At 32.4% G+C, this 15,679-nt stretch overlaps 1 protein-coding gene across 1 annotated transcript in view; it reads left to right on the top strand.

Moving 5' to 3' along the window:
* Window positions 1-15,679, top strand: part of LOC108915161 (leucine zipper putative tumor suppressor 2 homolog) — a 143,831-nt gene that overhangs the window by 84,088 nt on the left and 44,064 nt on the right. Inside the window, exon 3 of the mRNA XM_018721160.1 lies at window positions 5,542-5,742. Coding sequence (XP_018576676.1) covers window positions 5,563-5,742 — 180 coding nt within the window. The 5' untranslated portion in view covers window positions 5,542-5,562. The remainder of the gene's footprint in view (window positions 1-5,541; window positions 5,743-15,679) is intronic.

Here is a 15,679-nt window from a genome sequence, read left to right on the forward strand (position 1 = left end):
AGAGAATTGTAAGAGCTTTCAAAAGAAATATTACTCAACCCCCAATGCCATTTAAATATTTTGGGGTGATGCTTACCCTTGCTTGGGGGTGAAAGTGGCGGAGTCAAAAATACCAGCAAAGAATGTCCCCCTTTAATCTAAAATCGACGGCTCTGAGCGTTTTTCTACAATCTTGACGCAGTTCCTGAAAATGCCTCTTGTTTCTTTTTCATTTAGCCACCCTGTATATCGCCCTCTTGTTTAGTAGAAACTGTGGTGTTGGAGATTAAGTTTTTTTCAAACCACGTAAGTATATTTATTATTAACATAGTTGATGATACTGAGCATAAAACTGAATTAAATGAGTACACTTTTATATTTATTGTTCGTATTAATCATGATTATTTTGTTTCAATAGAAATAAATTCTTGAAATACAATTCAGTGCGGACCTGCCTGTACCACTGCTTGTTTTACAATCTGGTGGCAACTTGACGTACACTTCTCTCCTCTTAAATCTACGAACGTGCTTTACTCGTGGATACGCCATCAATCAAGACCACAACAACCTGAAAAGGCTTTAACCACGGTCGATATTATGATAAACGCGTCCCAATCGGACATATTCCGCGACTTTTCGTGAATAGTCAGCTTTTAAGCGCACGTTGGCAGCAAAAATCGTGCCGCACTAATGACCGCTATGTGTAAATCTAAGAATGTCAACGACTCGAGCCCGGACTATGTATCACTCATGAATGCAGATATGGAGAGAGAAAAAAATGGGAAGTAAACGTCTATCTAGCCCACGTTTCTGATGGCAGATTGCGGTGGCAAACGTGGTCATAAAAACTCCATTGTAATTCTAAATGTGGACCAGATTAGTCGATGTCTTACTGGTTTGTTGAACCCCAAATTCTGAATATTATTAATACTGAATTTGCGTGAGCTTTGTATCGGGCAAAGCAGCATATCAGATGGTCCGTCTGGGAGTATATAGTTGTGCTTCTTGCGGAATGGTCCCTGCGAAATGAATTACAATGGTTTGGGAGACAAATAAGGAAGAAACTATTACAATTTGCGGTGGAACAAATATGGAGAAAGCAGATGTTATTTGTCTTCCTTTTTTTTGCTGTGTAATAGTTGTTGTTACCACATTCTGTTTATAAGGAAGTATTGGCAATTTTTTTAAGAATGAAACACAAGTACGTTTAAAAAGCTGAACGTATTAATTAATACATAAAAAACTGTTAGGCTGACACTTTTGATATTTTTTTTACCGTCAAATATTTGATACTACCAATTGCTCATGTGCATTTCTCTCAGTTAAAACTCTCCGTGAAATTAAAAAGGAATGTGATTTACGACGTTTTATGATGCAATTAGGAGAAATAAAACCGTAATTAAGTTATAATTAGCTGTTTGTTTACTAATTTTCTCTCATATTCAGTCGTTTTTAGTGCTCGACGAGCTTCCAGCTTGAATATTAATTTAGCGTAATAGTTTCTTTCAGTAATAATCTCGATGATTTGTTCAAGAGCTCGCACGCTATTATCAGAGCATGAACTTGAATTGAACTAAATTGCTTCGTATAAGCGAGAATGAAAATATTTCGTGAAGCTTTAATTTTGTAAATATAGTTTTATGAAACAGTGATATGTAATCTTTAGATACTCATATTTTGAAAAAATAAAGAACAGTGAAATTTCTAACTATGCAAAAAAATCTCATATAGCAAAAAGTGGAAACATAATTATCACTTAAAAGCGTCGAAATTAACAAACACTAAATTTGCGGCTAGTTTGCGGCTGCAGAAAACAACAACTACCTACAAGGAATATATCATTACAAGTACGGAGAGTGTGTAGCTGAGATTGGCCGCAAATTCAAGTCCTGCATTACTTTTGGTTTACTACTTATTATATGGTTTATATTTTTAATAGTTTCTATGTGTATATAAATGCAGATAAAATCAACATTACATTCACTTCACTTATTTTTTCAATAAAGGTAATAATTTGTTAATATAAGCATATTTTATTACCCACTTAACGCTTTTTATAGACAAGCGATATAGCTGCATAATACTGCGAAACCATGAAAGAACTAAAAGCCAGTCCACAGAACGCAATTATTCCATAAAACTCTTACTTTTACATTCAAATTGTGAATTAGCATTTTACAACAACAGCGATTATTTAAAAGTAGCCCACGAGGTAGATGCAAATTCGAATACCTAGGTTTTAGAGAGCAAAACATACAGTTTAATGTAGAAAATCCTAGGTCCCATCTAATGGTGCGCACCCACGCCATAGCAACGCAAAACTGTCAACGTAGCCAGTAATAATTAAACTGTTAGAAATAGTGAATAATGTGGCAAGCCGTGCGATTTTTGGCATATCGGAGAAAGTGGGTTGGTAAACATTTGTTAATTGATGAAAGAGTGCCCATTATTCGCTATATTTTAATCAATAGAATTATGTAATTTTCATTATGTTATAAATGTATGTCTATTATTCAAGAGAAATTTTAGCATCTGCTGTTTCTAATCTGTGTGAAAGTGTAAGGGTAATTTCTGCAGGAAAGTGTTAAAATATGATATAAGTATATAAGTTAATGTTTAAAATTATTGTAGAAAATCAAAGTTTATTAGATTGAAGGATAATTTAATTTTTTCTTTAATTATGCCTTTTTAATAATAAGTTTTGAACTTTTACTTAACTTTGAAAAGTTGTTAAACTGGTTCAATTCCAGGCTAGGTCTAGGTATGCAAAAAAACCATCTTCAAATGCAAGCTATTGATAATACTGTGGGATACAACTCCACTGAGGACTAAATTCTGAAAAAACTTAAAACGACTTAAAAATCTTGATTCTTCAGATTTGTAGTTTAAAGGGTTGATGTTCGAACACAGTCCAGGTAGGATCCGGAAGGGTCATGCAGCGGTCTTCGCGTTGACCTCTGATGTGCTTTGGTCTACAAGAGTTATACATCTGAAAATGATTTTGCATAGCGCCTTTCTTAAGTTCGAGTTTGCTAGAATTTAGAATTATTTTATTTTCCATGAATCCGGAACTGTGGTGAATTTTTCACGCCTGTCTGTGCTGTTGGCACCGGCTCAGTGATTGCTAGCGCGCTTTGTTAGTTATCATCGTCTGCTACGACTGATGGCGTTTGACAGCAATCGGAGCTTCTTCGGGAGATTTCAAAACATGCGTGAAATTTTGTATGGTAAAACTGACACTAATATACTAAATAAAATAATTGTAATTTTTGTATTATTTTCAAGGTACCATTTTCAAGCATATTTATCAGCTGTCAGCCGAGTCACGTTCCGTTACTATTCTCCTCCTAACGAGTTACTTTCCCAATTTCTTTCTCTTATCAAAAGACGCGTTATTCTCATACAAAACTGCATCTCCCAGCTGTGAAAGAACCCATTGTAATACTGACCTACAGAAAAACCTCTTTAACATAGGTCATTGTCTCAGCGCGGTTGGCTTTGGCGGCAGTTTAACAAGAAACCGAGCTTAAGTTGAACACGTATTGTGAGAGACGTAAGATACATTCAGATTTATAATAAGGCTGGCTTTTATTTTTCCTGTCCGGTCGTTTCGGCTACGAAAAAAGGAAGATGAAGAGGTTGTCTATTTTTATTGCGGTGCTAAACGTACGAAATTTAGTATAGGGTGGACAAAGCGAATTGTAGTAAAAAAAATGTGAATGTATTTTAAGGAAATAATAGAAAATATAGATGTATTTTTTATATTTGTTAGAATATCAACCACAAAACGGTATAAGGTCACTATAGAATCGCGTTTCGAAAACCAACGAAGCTATCACCGAAGATCTAAACGTCCAAAACCACAGTAGATGGCACAATTCGAACTGAGCCAGAACAACACAAAGATACACCACTACATCGGGAAACATCATAGGAGGTGGTCGAACGTCTACCCTGGTACCGTGCAGTTCATAGATCTTGCATGACAATAAACTAAAAGCAAAATTAAATAAATAAAAACAAATAAACCGAAAATAAAAGTAAAACCGTTTTTTACTTTTAATTAAATTGTAAACGCAAACGTCAGTCTTCGACAACTATTTTCAGATGTATTTAAAAAAAACAATCTGCTCATTACAGATGTACCTACCTACTTTTTTACTACATACCACCTATGTCCTTTTTTGTTATTTTGCGTTACATCGTGTATAATTTTATATTCAACGAGTTTTTCAAATGTGCCATATCGAATACCTAAACTAACAGTATTACTTAGAAATTAAAAATATCAAATTTCACTCTACCGATTTGCATATGCAGGTATAATATTAAGATATCAAATTCTGTACTTCACTATACACTATACATTTATTTGTCTGATGCCATAAAAGCTCGATTATAACTTATTAACATGTTTAGTTCCGTTACCTGGATTTTTAATTTTTGGATATATTTAGATGTCGAGTTATTCTAAGCTATTAAATCGTTAACTTTTTTCTTAAAACTCCTCTTTTCAGTATAACTGGAAGCGGCATATTTGAGTGTTGATTGTTTTTGAATATGTCATAAAATATAACGGAATTGTGGACAAATATTTGGTACACTTCTTTTAATATTACGAAGATAATATCAATTATTCAACAACAGTAAAGCTTTGCCATTAGACAAAAATAGAATAAAATCATTATTATTACATGTATACAGGGTGATTTGGTCATAATGTCGTTAATTTTAACCACGTATTCCTAAGGCCTAATAAAGACAGGAAATCGAAAATAAAATATAAGTAAATTACCCTTAACTTGGCGCTCTACTTCGAAAACAGCGAACACGCTGGCTGGCGGACTATAAAGCGTCCGAACATTGAAGCGAAACAGCTGATTTCCCCAGTCGCCTTGAATTTTGCAGTTGATCTCAAAATCAATGTGCAACGAATCCCACTTAACAAAGTACTATGGATGGATGAGTGAGTATTTTTTAGCCGTACTGTCATTTTAAATATACCATACTACCCTTTGAAAAACAATAAGTCACACAATAAGGTATATATACTACGAACTGAATACTTAATAATTGAACATAATACAAAAAACTCATATTCAATTATAAAACATAGTGAAAACGTTAACAATATTAAAAATATTAAATAAGCTAAGATTCGAAAACAATTATTATCCTTATACATTTGTTGTCTGTTTTTATCGTTCCCTATTAAAAATTCAGTAAAAGCTAGGTTAATAACCGATTAATATGGTGGGGTCAAAATTTACCCTCGATAAACCTTTGTAGGCCAGTGGCCAGGAGCGGTACGAAAAGGGGTTTACATAATAATTTGAAAATATTTTTTTCGCGTATTCTTATTCTACTCATTTTCCCTTAATTCCCTGTACATATAGTGTTTAGTTCTATCGCCTTTTGATTTGGAGATACAGTGCATAAACCGTCGTTACATTTAACAATTTTTGACAGTAAAATTTGAACAGGATTTCATTTAATGAAACGGCTCTATTTGACGGTGATGATGACTGACAACGTTTGTTCTACAAGTGTTCTTTGTTGCAGGTCTTAAATATGTAATACACCATGGCCACCATCGACAGTGGTACAGAGACGCTCTTCTCTGATGAATCACCATGTGAACTGGTGTGCTCCCCAAGCGTATGCTCTGGCGATGACACAGAGGCACAGCATGAGGGCACCCGGTCGGTTAACAGTAGGCTGGCACCACCTAATATTCAGCCGTACAGTGGTGTTCTTGAAAAGGTAAGAAGCATGAAATCGTTATCCATCACGTATGTGACTCATAGATTAATAACTCGCATGATATAGGTCAGATCGAAGAACGGATCGCTATTGTTTTACAAGAGAAAGATTTGATGACTTGATGTTTGTTTCGTTCCGATATTATTTCTACGTCTTTAATTAATTTTTTTTTAATTAATTAATTAATTTTCAAGTATACAGGGTGATTAACAAATGGTGACCAAAAATGAAACCTCGTATTCTTTGGTAAATTTTAAGGGGTGTTTCCTACAAAGTTTTTAACTAGGACGCTTCGTTAAAAAGATACAGAGTGTTAAACTTCAAAAAATATTTTAATTTTTTTAAATAATTTAAAAACTAGTAAGTGAAATAGGAAATTATAGGAAAGACTCCCCTTAACATTCACCAAAGAATACGGTTTCATTTTTGGTCACCATTTGCAAATCACACTGTATAGCAGTTTGAATATCGTTGTATTGATGTCTTTTTTGCAACTGGTTCAGAAAACTTTTAAAAAGAAAAAGAACATTTTCGTAAAGATAGACTAGGCCCCTTCTCTGTATTAATTATACAGGGTTATCCAAAAGTCCTGGTACGGCAGAAAAACTTTCCAAGAATGCAATTTGGGAAAAAATGTTTCAGACAAACGTGTAAGGATTTTTCCCTAGTTATCTGATGGTGACCTTGGATTTGACCTTGACTTTGACTTTCAAGGTCATTTAAATGTCAAGTTAAGTTTTTTAAATGGGAATTCCTGTTTTTTGTTGCGGATTTGGAAAGAGCAAGGTCATTGTCAAAATTTCCTGTTCTTTCTAAATCCGCAATTAAAAATAGGTGTTTCCATTTAAAAAACTTAACTTGACTTTCAAATGACCTTGAAGGTCAGTCAAGGTCAAATCCAAAGTCACCATCAGATAGCCAGGGAAAAATCCTTACACTTTTGTCTGACAGTTTTTCTGTCGTACCGGGACTTTTAGATAACCCTGTATATATAGTACATATTTAAAACATTTGCGGGAGTAATTCTATTATGTATTATTTATTTTTTCTTCATAATGAAAGTTTCTGTTTATAGAAGTACATATTATTTAAAATTTAATTGAAATAGCTACTCTAAATATAATGAACCTAAATAATAAAACTTACTTTCTTTTACTTTTTCCAACGGTCTAATCCGATTGCGTCGGGATTATACTACTTTTTAAAATTGGATAGTAGTTATTGAATTAATGATGAAGCTTAAAATTTTCTAATTTGGTCGTAGGTGTAAACCATAGGGGTCCATCTGATGCAGAGCCAACTATACATTTTTGGACGTGATATTTTTTGTTTTTCCCATCTTTGGATAGAACAGCCAAATCCAAAGTTAACACTTAAATGACCTTTAAATCAAGGTCAGAGTCAACATTAGACCATAAAACCAAGGTCATTATCGTACAGCCTCATTAAAACCTTGCAACTTTTGTTCTCGAAGCTTTTCAATTGGAGGTCAAGTTATTCGGGGTGATCGACTAAAATGGGACACCCTGTATAAATGAATTTATTTGTGTCTATCATAAAAGAAAGGTATAGGGTTATGTGAGTAGCTAAAATATAGAGGTTCGCCATTTTCTTCCTCATTGCTACCTCAGTAATCGTGAAATGCCTGCGCTATTTCTATCCAACCTACACAACGACATCAAATTCGCTCCGATCGGACCACCGCTAATATAAAACTCGATGACATCTACTGAGTACGCAAGTTTACCTAAACAAAACAGATAAAATTTTCGGTTGAATTTTTTTTCAAACAAGTTTACGTAACTAATAGGAAGTCGTAATTGTGGTGTTTTTTGAATAAAATTTCATAATCCCTTTGTCTTGCGATGAAAATATATTTATTTAGCGTTGTGCAATAATCACCTACTTTGATAGAAGAGTAAAGTAGCGCGAAATTTTTCTAATGAACAATGATAGGAAATAAGGAATTTCCATAACCTTAAAAATTCGAGGAAGCATTACCTCCACATCTTCATAAAATGTACACATTGTTACATATTCATAACCACTTCCTCGTATCGTTAAAAATCCCTAACTGAATTAAACACAACATAATGTCAGTCATTATGGAAGTAGGACAAGTTGCTATAATACATATAATTTTTTTCTATTTATACAGACATATAATTAGTGAGATGTTATCTCATTTTAATAACCCGTCCATTATCTTACCGTATTTGTTCTAACCATTAATTGGGGTAACACCTGTAGAATAATTGTGGAATCTGAGCAAACACCATTTATAATTTTTCATATAAATTATAGCGATCGCTTTGGATAGACATGACAAAGCTGTACATTTGATTTTAAATTGATACGCTACCAACATGATTTATTTACTGTTAGATAAATGAAATATTTCTCCATTAAGAGGTAAAATTAATGTCTTATTATGAGGCAGCTGAATGCCAAGGAGCCGTATTTATTAAGAGGCGAGAAAAGTTAAGAAAATTACTGCAATATCGCTATAAATAATACGAGTAGTAAGTTTTCAAAGCTGTCTGTTTTGATACTGGTCTCGATCTAATTTTATCATTAGTAACGGTCAATTGTCAATTTAGATTATTATACAGGGTGTAAATGAAGTTAGTGGGCACACTTTAATGGTGGATTTTACGACACTAATCCTCGTATACAGCGTGTTCCACTAAGGTCGGCGAGGTACGATATTAGAGAAATTATAGGCCCTACAATTTCGGGAAAAAAATTTTGAGTGATAAATCGACCAAGAGGAATCGCTGGAAATAATTTTCAAGGGCCTATACTTTCTCTAATATCGTACCTCACCTACCTTAGTGGGACACTTTGTATTAGAAGAAACCAATCGACTTACGTTACCTTTGGAAGTAAATAGAAAATTCGTCGCCTCAGTTTAGCACAAAGGCAAGTTTTACAGCTTTTTGAGAGCTGGTCCAGTCGAAACCGAAACTGAAAACGAATTCGTTCGGACCGGTTTTTTCACTGGTACCCTCCACCGGACAGTTTGGCATTCGTAATAAAATCCGTCAAGAAATTTAAATGTGTATTAAAACTACAATGTTGTTTTGCCGAGCGCGAGTAACGGGCCAGCGTAATTGACTCTTTAGGAGCCTGGGAAAAATTATGGTAATGCCCGATGAAAATGATAAACTCCGGAATTTTACGATACTGCCTTTACATTACGAAGTGGTTAAATATGAATCACGGAAGATGGGCAAGGAGATGCCAAATTTTATGCAACGGCTAAAGTAACGTTTTTATTACATGCGGAAAGCATAAGCTTATAAAAAGTGGTAATTATATTTGTTGGATATATTTTAGGAGGTTGCGAAAAGAGACGTAATTCTTGCTGCCTCAAAATGTGAGTTTTATTTCAATTATTTTTTTTGGTGTTGCTTTTTTATCATAGGCTGAAAGGTATTAAACTAATTAAAATTAATTCCTAAAATTATCATCAAATGATAGTCATACAGGGTGTCTTGCGGTGACGGCCCATTAGAATTATTTTTGAATTATACGTGTTATTTTAGGTGGACTTTTATGAAGTTTCCTAAAATTAACCGTTTTCGAGATATTTATTTTTTTTTTTTCAAAAAAATGGAGAGAATCAATAACTAGGTTCAAACCATGTGTATTTTATAGTAAGAAAGATAAAGCAACAATATTTATAGGGGGGAGAGCTAGACCCCTAAGCTTCCCATCCATACTTTCAAAGTGGCTTAATTGCATACAGGGTGCTAGAAATTTAATGCCGAGTTTACTTAACTTCAAACCTTCATAAGTCGGTTTTTTTAAATGGAACACCCTGTATGTTTTTCTATATTCTTATACACAATTTTATTCTCTTTCGAACGGTATCAGGGTTCCCTATACCTTCTATCTCTTCTAGTTTTTAAGTTATCTACTATTTTTTGAGTAATCACCTAAAATCATGTAATTTCTTTTCATTTACATTTTGTCCCATTCAAATAATAGCAGCAAATGAGAAAATTGTAGTAAAGAGAGATTATAATTTAAAAAGTTGCCAATACAAATTTTCAAAATATGATACCTGAAAGATATTAATCGTAATAAATATATATTGATTAGCTTTCATGCATTTTCTATTATTATCGATGTCTGTCGATTCTATCTGACCTAAACAGAATCGGGGCGCAGATGTTTAGGAGCTACATGAAGACACGCAATAAAATATTGTAATTTACGGTAATTATAATATTACGTATAATTTACATATAAGGTTAACTGTTGTCGTTAAACGTAAACACAAGTATACGAATATATGTTCTATACACTGGTAAGCACTCGCATTTGTATTTATATTTGTATTTTTACAATACCATTACACTAAAGCCGTGAGTAATACTACTTATTTTTAAAAATTATATTAGCTCCTTTCTCATGTTAAGGTTAACAGCATCTCAAATTGTATAATATTTCTACTAAACACTTAAAATATTATGTGCTAAACATTTATAAATTAATAGGTAAATGTTTATGAAAGTTTAAAAAAAAGTAGCGTTCTAACGGGTCTAAAATTTGCACTGCCAGGGTTCTAATTGTATCTAAATAATATATTTAGTTTATTTTCTTGGATATCCGCAATACATTCATTAAACGACATTTATTTGTCAATCAAGAGGGTGTGGATTTGTTGGTTATTGGACAATTATATGTACATGTCTGCCTGATCGGAAGGTTCGCATCGATCAATTTATTCGATACGACTGCCCTGGCGGGCTGACGTGCCGGTGAATAATCCAGTTTCCGATGTCTATACATAAATTTTGATACATTTCCCAACTTCAATAAATTGGAGAAAATAAAACAGAATTTAATTTATTTGCAAATCCTGGAGATTTCTAGTGAGTTTCAGACATATTTTAAACTCCCGATAATTTTTGTCTGTCCACTCTGTACGGGCCATGGCCGGCGGCCAGTGTCAGAAGTGGTCACTCATCTGTACCGATTTAACAATGAATCCTAATGGTTTCTGGCGAGATCACGATTATTATTGACCAACAATCACCGTCATTTCACTACTTTAATGGTCATGTCGAGAGCAGTGCGATACAGGCGGTGCATGCGCTTATCTCCGGGGTCATCGAATGAGTGTGGATAGGACCTCTTGGAAATCAGGATGTTATTGTTTGGTATCACGATCGAAATGCGTTTCTGCGGTACTCGAGGAATGCCAGGAGAGATAAATAGATTTATTTTAAATGGTAGGAAGGACCGGAATGGCCAAAAACGTTTCGAGTTCTCAGCAATTTTTGCAATATGGGATTTTGTGGAATTTCTTTTGTCTCACAAACTTTGTACGACATAAATTGAACAAATATTAATTATTCATGTTTTTAAAAGTAAAATATTTGTTGGGTTGTACAGGGTGTATCAAATTGATAGTGTGGCCCTACTGTGAGGGTACAAAACATTTAAATAGAATTTGGGACACGTGGTGTTAAATGGGATGAGGGAAGCTCAATTTTCAATAGAAACGAACATTCAATTATTTCCAACGACTACTTGATCCTTCCACCGCTAATGTGATTTTTGGACTCTTTAGGACGATATTGCTTATTTTAATCGGGAAGTAACAGAAAAATTTCTCTAATAAAAGTTTATTAGAAAAAAGATAGCTTTTTAACAGGAAAAAATTTGGGTATGTTTCTGGGAAAAATATAATGTATGACGTCATTAGTCGTTTCTGTCAAATCATAAAGATAATAATACTTTCAATAGAAAAAAAAACAAAAGTTATAAAAATTAATTAAATTAATGAAATGTTAGTAGAAAAGTACGTTCATGTAGAAACCGGAAATAGAAATTGTTGGATTAAATTTAATGGACTGAGTTTAAATCAAATTTGAGTAATTTATGTTAGAGATTTATATTGTTAATTAAATATAAAATGCCACATCTCACTTCGCAATAACATTTTTGCCGCCTGGCCTCGCAATACTAATGAATTTTATTGTATTTATTTCTACAAGAGAAAACAGTAAGACGTAATTTTTCACAGACGCGTTATTAAACAAAAATAATTATAATAGCTATACGTTTACTGAATAGATATTTTTAGAAAATTAATAAATAAAAAAGAGGAGAATTGTTTACTGTTTCAATTTGGGTAGGTAATTAAAATAAGAAACAACAAATCATAAAGGAATATCCGGAAAGGTTTCTTTTGAAATTTGAAAATATCATATTTTCTTAAATATCTCGGAAGACATTTGACGTATAGAGGTGAAATTTGGCCCAATGAATTAACTAATCAAAGGCAACGATCCTTTGAATTCTTACTTCATTGTGTCCACCAGTGACGGAGATGCATGAAGGCCTTACCACTAAGAACTCCAGAAATTCTAGGACACTGGATATTATGGAAATTTTGCACATTAATAGCGGCGCAGGTAGCAATAACTTGAAATGCGATTTTAAGCGTATATTAATTTAGTCCGAAAAAATTAATTAGCACAGAAAATATAGCAACTTAAATTCAAATTTTAAGTTTAGCCAATTAATCCTGATAGAACCTGTATATTAAAACTTATTTATATGCACCTTTTACGAATATTGGACGGAATTGATTGAATATACGAAAGCAGACGGAAATTTATCGTGCTCATACGAATAAAAAATTTATTTTCGATTTATCTCTTAATAGTACAATCATTGAAGATGAAAATCATCTGTAACCTCCGAAGTCTTTGAAACTGCATGGACTTGCATTAAAATTTAGAATAAGGCTCATCTTAGGCTCAAGTTCAAAAGTCATATAAACTCGATTGCTCCTTTTTGTTTTTTAGGGTAAAAATTATCCCTAAGTGAAAGAATTGAAAAAATTAAGTTTTAAGCATTTTATTGATAAAAATCTTACTCAAGCACAATGATTAGATAATGATCCATGTTCTCGAACATGTTTTATGATATATTTGATCTTTTCGACCCTATATTTAACCCTTAAAAACTACCCCTATGCAAAAAATAGTGATAAAAAATTACTTTTTAAAGATTTAGAATGATTAAATCGTGCAATTATTTAAAATAAAAGTTACCTTATAGCTAATAAAAGAATTTTTCCTTTTCAAACCCTAAAAACCACCTCTGTACTGACAAAAATGATAAAAAATTACTTTTTAAAAGCTTGGAATGCTTTAACGGTGCAATTATTTAAAATAAAAATTCCCTCATTGCTTATTAAAGAATTTGTATCTCATAACACTTTTCAACCCTTATAAATCACCCTTGTGCTAAAAAAATGATAAAAAATTACGTTTTAAATCTTGGAATGCTATAATTGTGCAATAANATTTATTTTATCAAACCTTAAAAAAATCCTACTGATTAAAATTTGTAATCAAAAATAGGAAAAATAAGAATTTTATTTTTATATGGATTTAAATTTTTTTATTTTTATAACAAAATTTTTTTTTGTTATAACAAAACATTTTTTTATTTTTATAAAAACAAAAAATGTTATTGCAAATAAAATGTTATTGCAAATAACATAAATAATAAAAAAATCCTCTTCATTCTCGTCTTCCTTTTCTATTCTATTCTTAAAATTTCTATTTCTATTCCTAAAATATAGCTATACAATTGTGTATTCATCAATGCTTCAATATACGTGTTCTGATATCTGCAAAAATGTGTGATTGACCTTCAAAAACCATTTTGTAGGTTTTTTTAAGGGCTATAAGATCAAAAAAGTTCAATTTTCTTTCAGCCCTTATTTTTTTAAGGGTTTGAGCCTGAAAGGGCTTGAACAAGTTGCTATTTACGAACATATGCAAACTTTAAACGGCTATATCTTACTTAGTTTTTATCCTACAGAAAATTTTTAAAAAAGTAAGACCTACAGTTTTGTACTCTACAAAATTTTGCGTATCATAAATAGTTTTTGAGTAATTTTGAAGAAAAGACAGTTTTTTCCAACAATACAAAAATTCTCTTTTCACTTCAAGTTCAACTTTTTTCAAAACTAAGCACTTTAATCCGGTCAAACTTCTAGAGCATATTACAAGAACATAAAGTAAATTGTAAAGTGGTAACGATGATTTTCAATTGGGGGTGGTTATTAGGGGGTGATTTTCACGTTTTTTTATCGGTGAAAAAATACGGGTCAACTTTATTTTCGTCATAACTCATTTAGGTTTGATGCTAGGGACTTTTATAAAATAAAGGTTATTTCAAGCACTTTAGAAAAGGTTCTATGAGTATTCCCTGAAAAATGCATTGGTTTTTGGTTATTTCACGTTCAAACTTTCAATTTTGCCGTTTGACAAATAAGAACCAATCTTTAACAAGCTATTACTCCAATTATATTGGGTCTACAGACACCATAAATACACCATTATTTTTGTTTTTTATAAGCAACATTTTTTTGATAAAATACTTACTTTTTGAGTTATTCGCGAAAAACCGTCCGAAAAAGTGTTTTTTTTTTTTTGGTTAAAAAATTTACACTTTCACTCGCGAATAAGTCGAAAAGTATTGACTTTCAGAAAAAACTTTATAGAACAAAAGTTGCTTATAATTAGTCAATATATCCAGTTATTTTCAATGAAACATTTTTCACCCCTGAGAAGGGGTGGCATCCACCACCAGGGTAAAAGCAACTCCCGGTACAAGGTCAACATTGAAGTAGAGGGTAAGGCGAACCTAAATTGAAATTTTTATGAAAATCGGTGCTGTTTGGCAAAATTACACAGGAAAATGGTAATTGACTGGACTAATACGAATAATAATGTCGTGAAATAGAGACGGGAAAAATCTATTGATTTATCTCTTAAAAGCATCGCAGAGATAAGAAGGGACTTTTATGTCGACGACTAAGGAGGGTTCGAATGCGATACCGAGTGATACATTTTTAAATTGTCTAATTTGTTAAGTTAGATCAAAATTTCCGTGAGTGAAAATCGTTAACATGGGTCAGCGGTTGTCAAAATTTTGAATATACTATTCCGAACTCATTTTGTTTCAACGTGCAACAAATGACGGAATACGATAAATATCAAAACGGAACTATACAGGGTATTCTACAAGCCCTATGACAAATTTTGACAGATGGTAGCTGGGTTAATTTCAAACATTTTTTCTTATATGGATATAGGTCCGATTCGTCTTTGTTTAGAAGTTACAAGCATTTTAAAAATATAATGATGGTTACTATAACAATAATTATTATTTGGATTTAAAATTCAAACATTAGTTAGCCTTTATTATAGTCTGTTTGGAAATGAAAGAGAGTAATAAAATCCCGAGATAAGAACCGGCCATGGGCGTGGTAATATTTCGTTTCAGGTAATTGTCGGGTAACACTAATGCTAACAGGTAATGGGTGTACATTAGTATATTTTACTGGATNGAATTTCTTTTGTCTCACAAACTTTGTACGACATAAATTGAACAAATATTAATTATTCATGTTTTTAAAAGTAAAATATTTGTTGGGTTGTACAGGGTGTATCAAATTGATAGTGTGGCCCTACTGTGAGGGTACAAAACATTTAAATAGAATTTGGGACACGTGGTGTTAAATGGGATGAGGGAAGCTCAATTTTCAATAGAAACGAACATTCAATTATTTCCAACGACTACTTGATCCTTCCACCGCTAATGTGATTTTTGGACTCTTTAGGACGATATTGCTTATTTTAATCGGGAAGTAACAGAAAAATTTCTCTAATAAAAGTTTATTAGAAAAAAGATAGCTTTTTAACAGGAAAAAATTTGGGTATGTTTCTGGGAAAAATATAATGTATGACGTCATTAGTCGTTTCTGTCAAATCATAAAGATAATAATACTTTCAATAGAAAAAAAAACAAAAGTTATAAAAATTAATTAAATTAATGAAATGTTAGTAGAAAAGTACGTTCATGTAGAAACCGGAAATAGAAATTGTTGGATTAAATT

This window comes from Anoplophora glabripennis, unplaced genomic scaffold (genome assembly GCF_000390285.2).
Source record: "Anoplophora glabripennis isolate ALB-LARVAE unplaced genomic scaffold, Agla_2.0 scaffold1, whole genome shotgun sequence".
In the NCBI taxonomy this organism is placed as follows: domain Eukaryota; kingdom Metazoa; phylum Arthropoda; class Insecta; order Coleoptera; family Cerambycidae; genus Anoplophora; species Anoplophora glabripennis.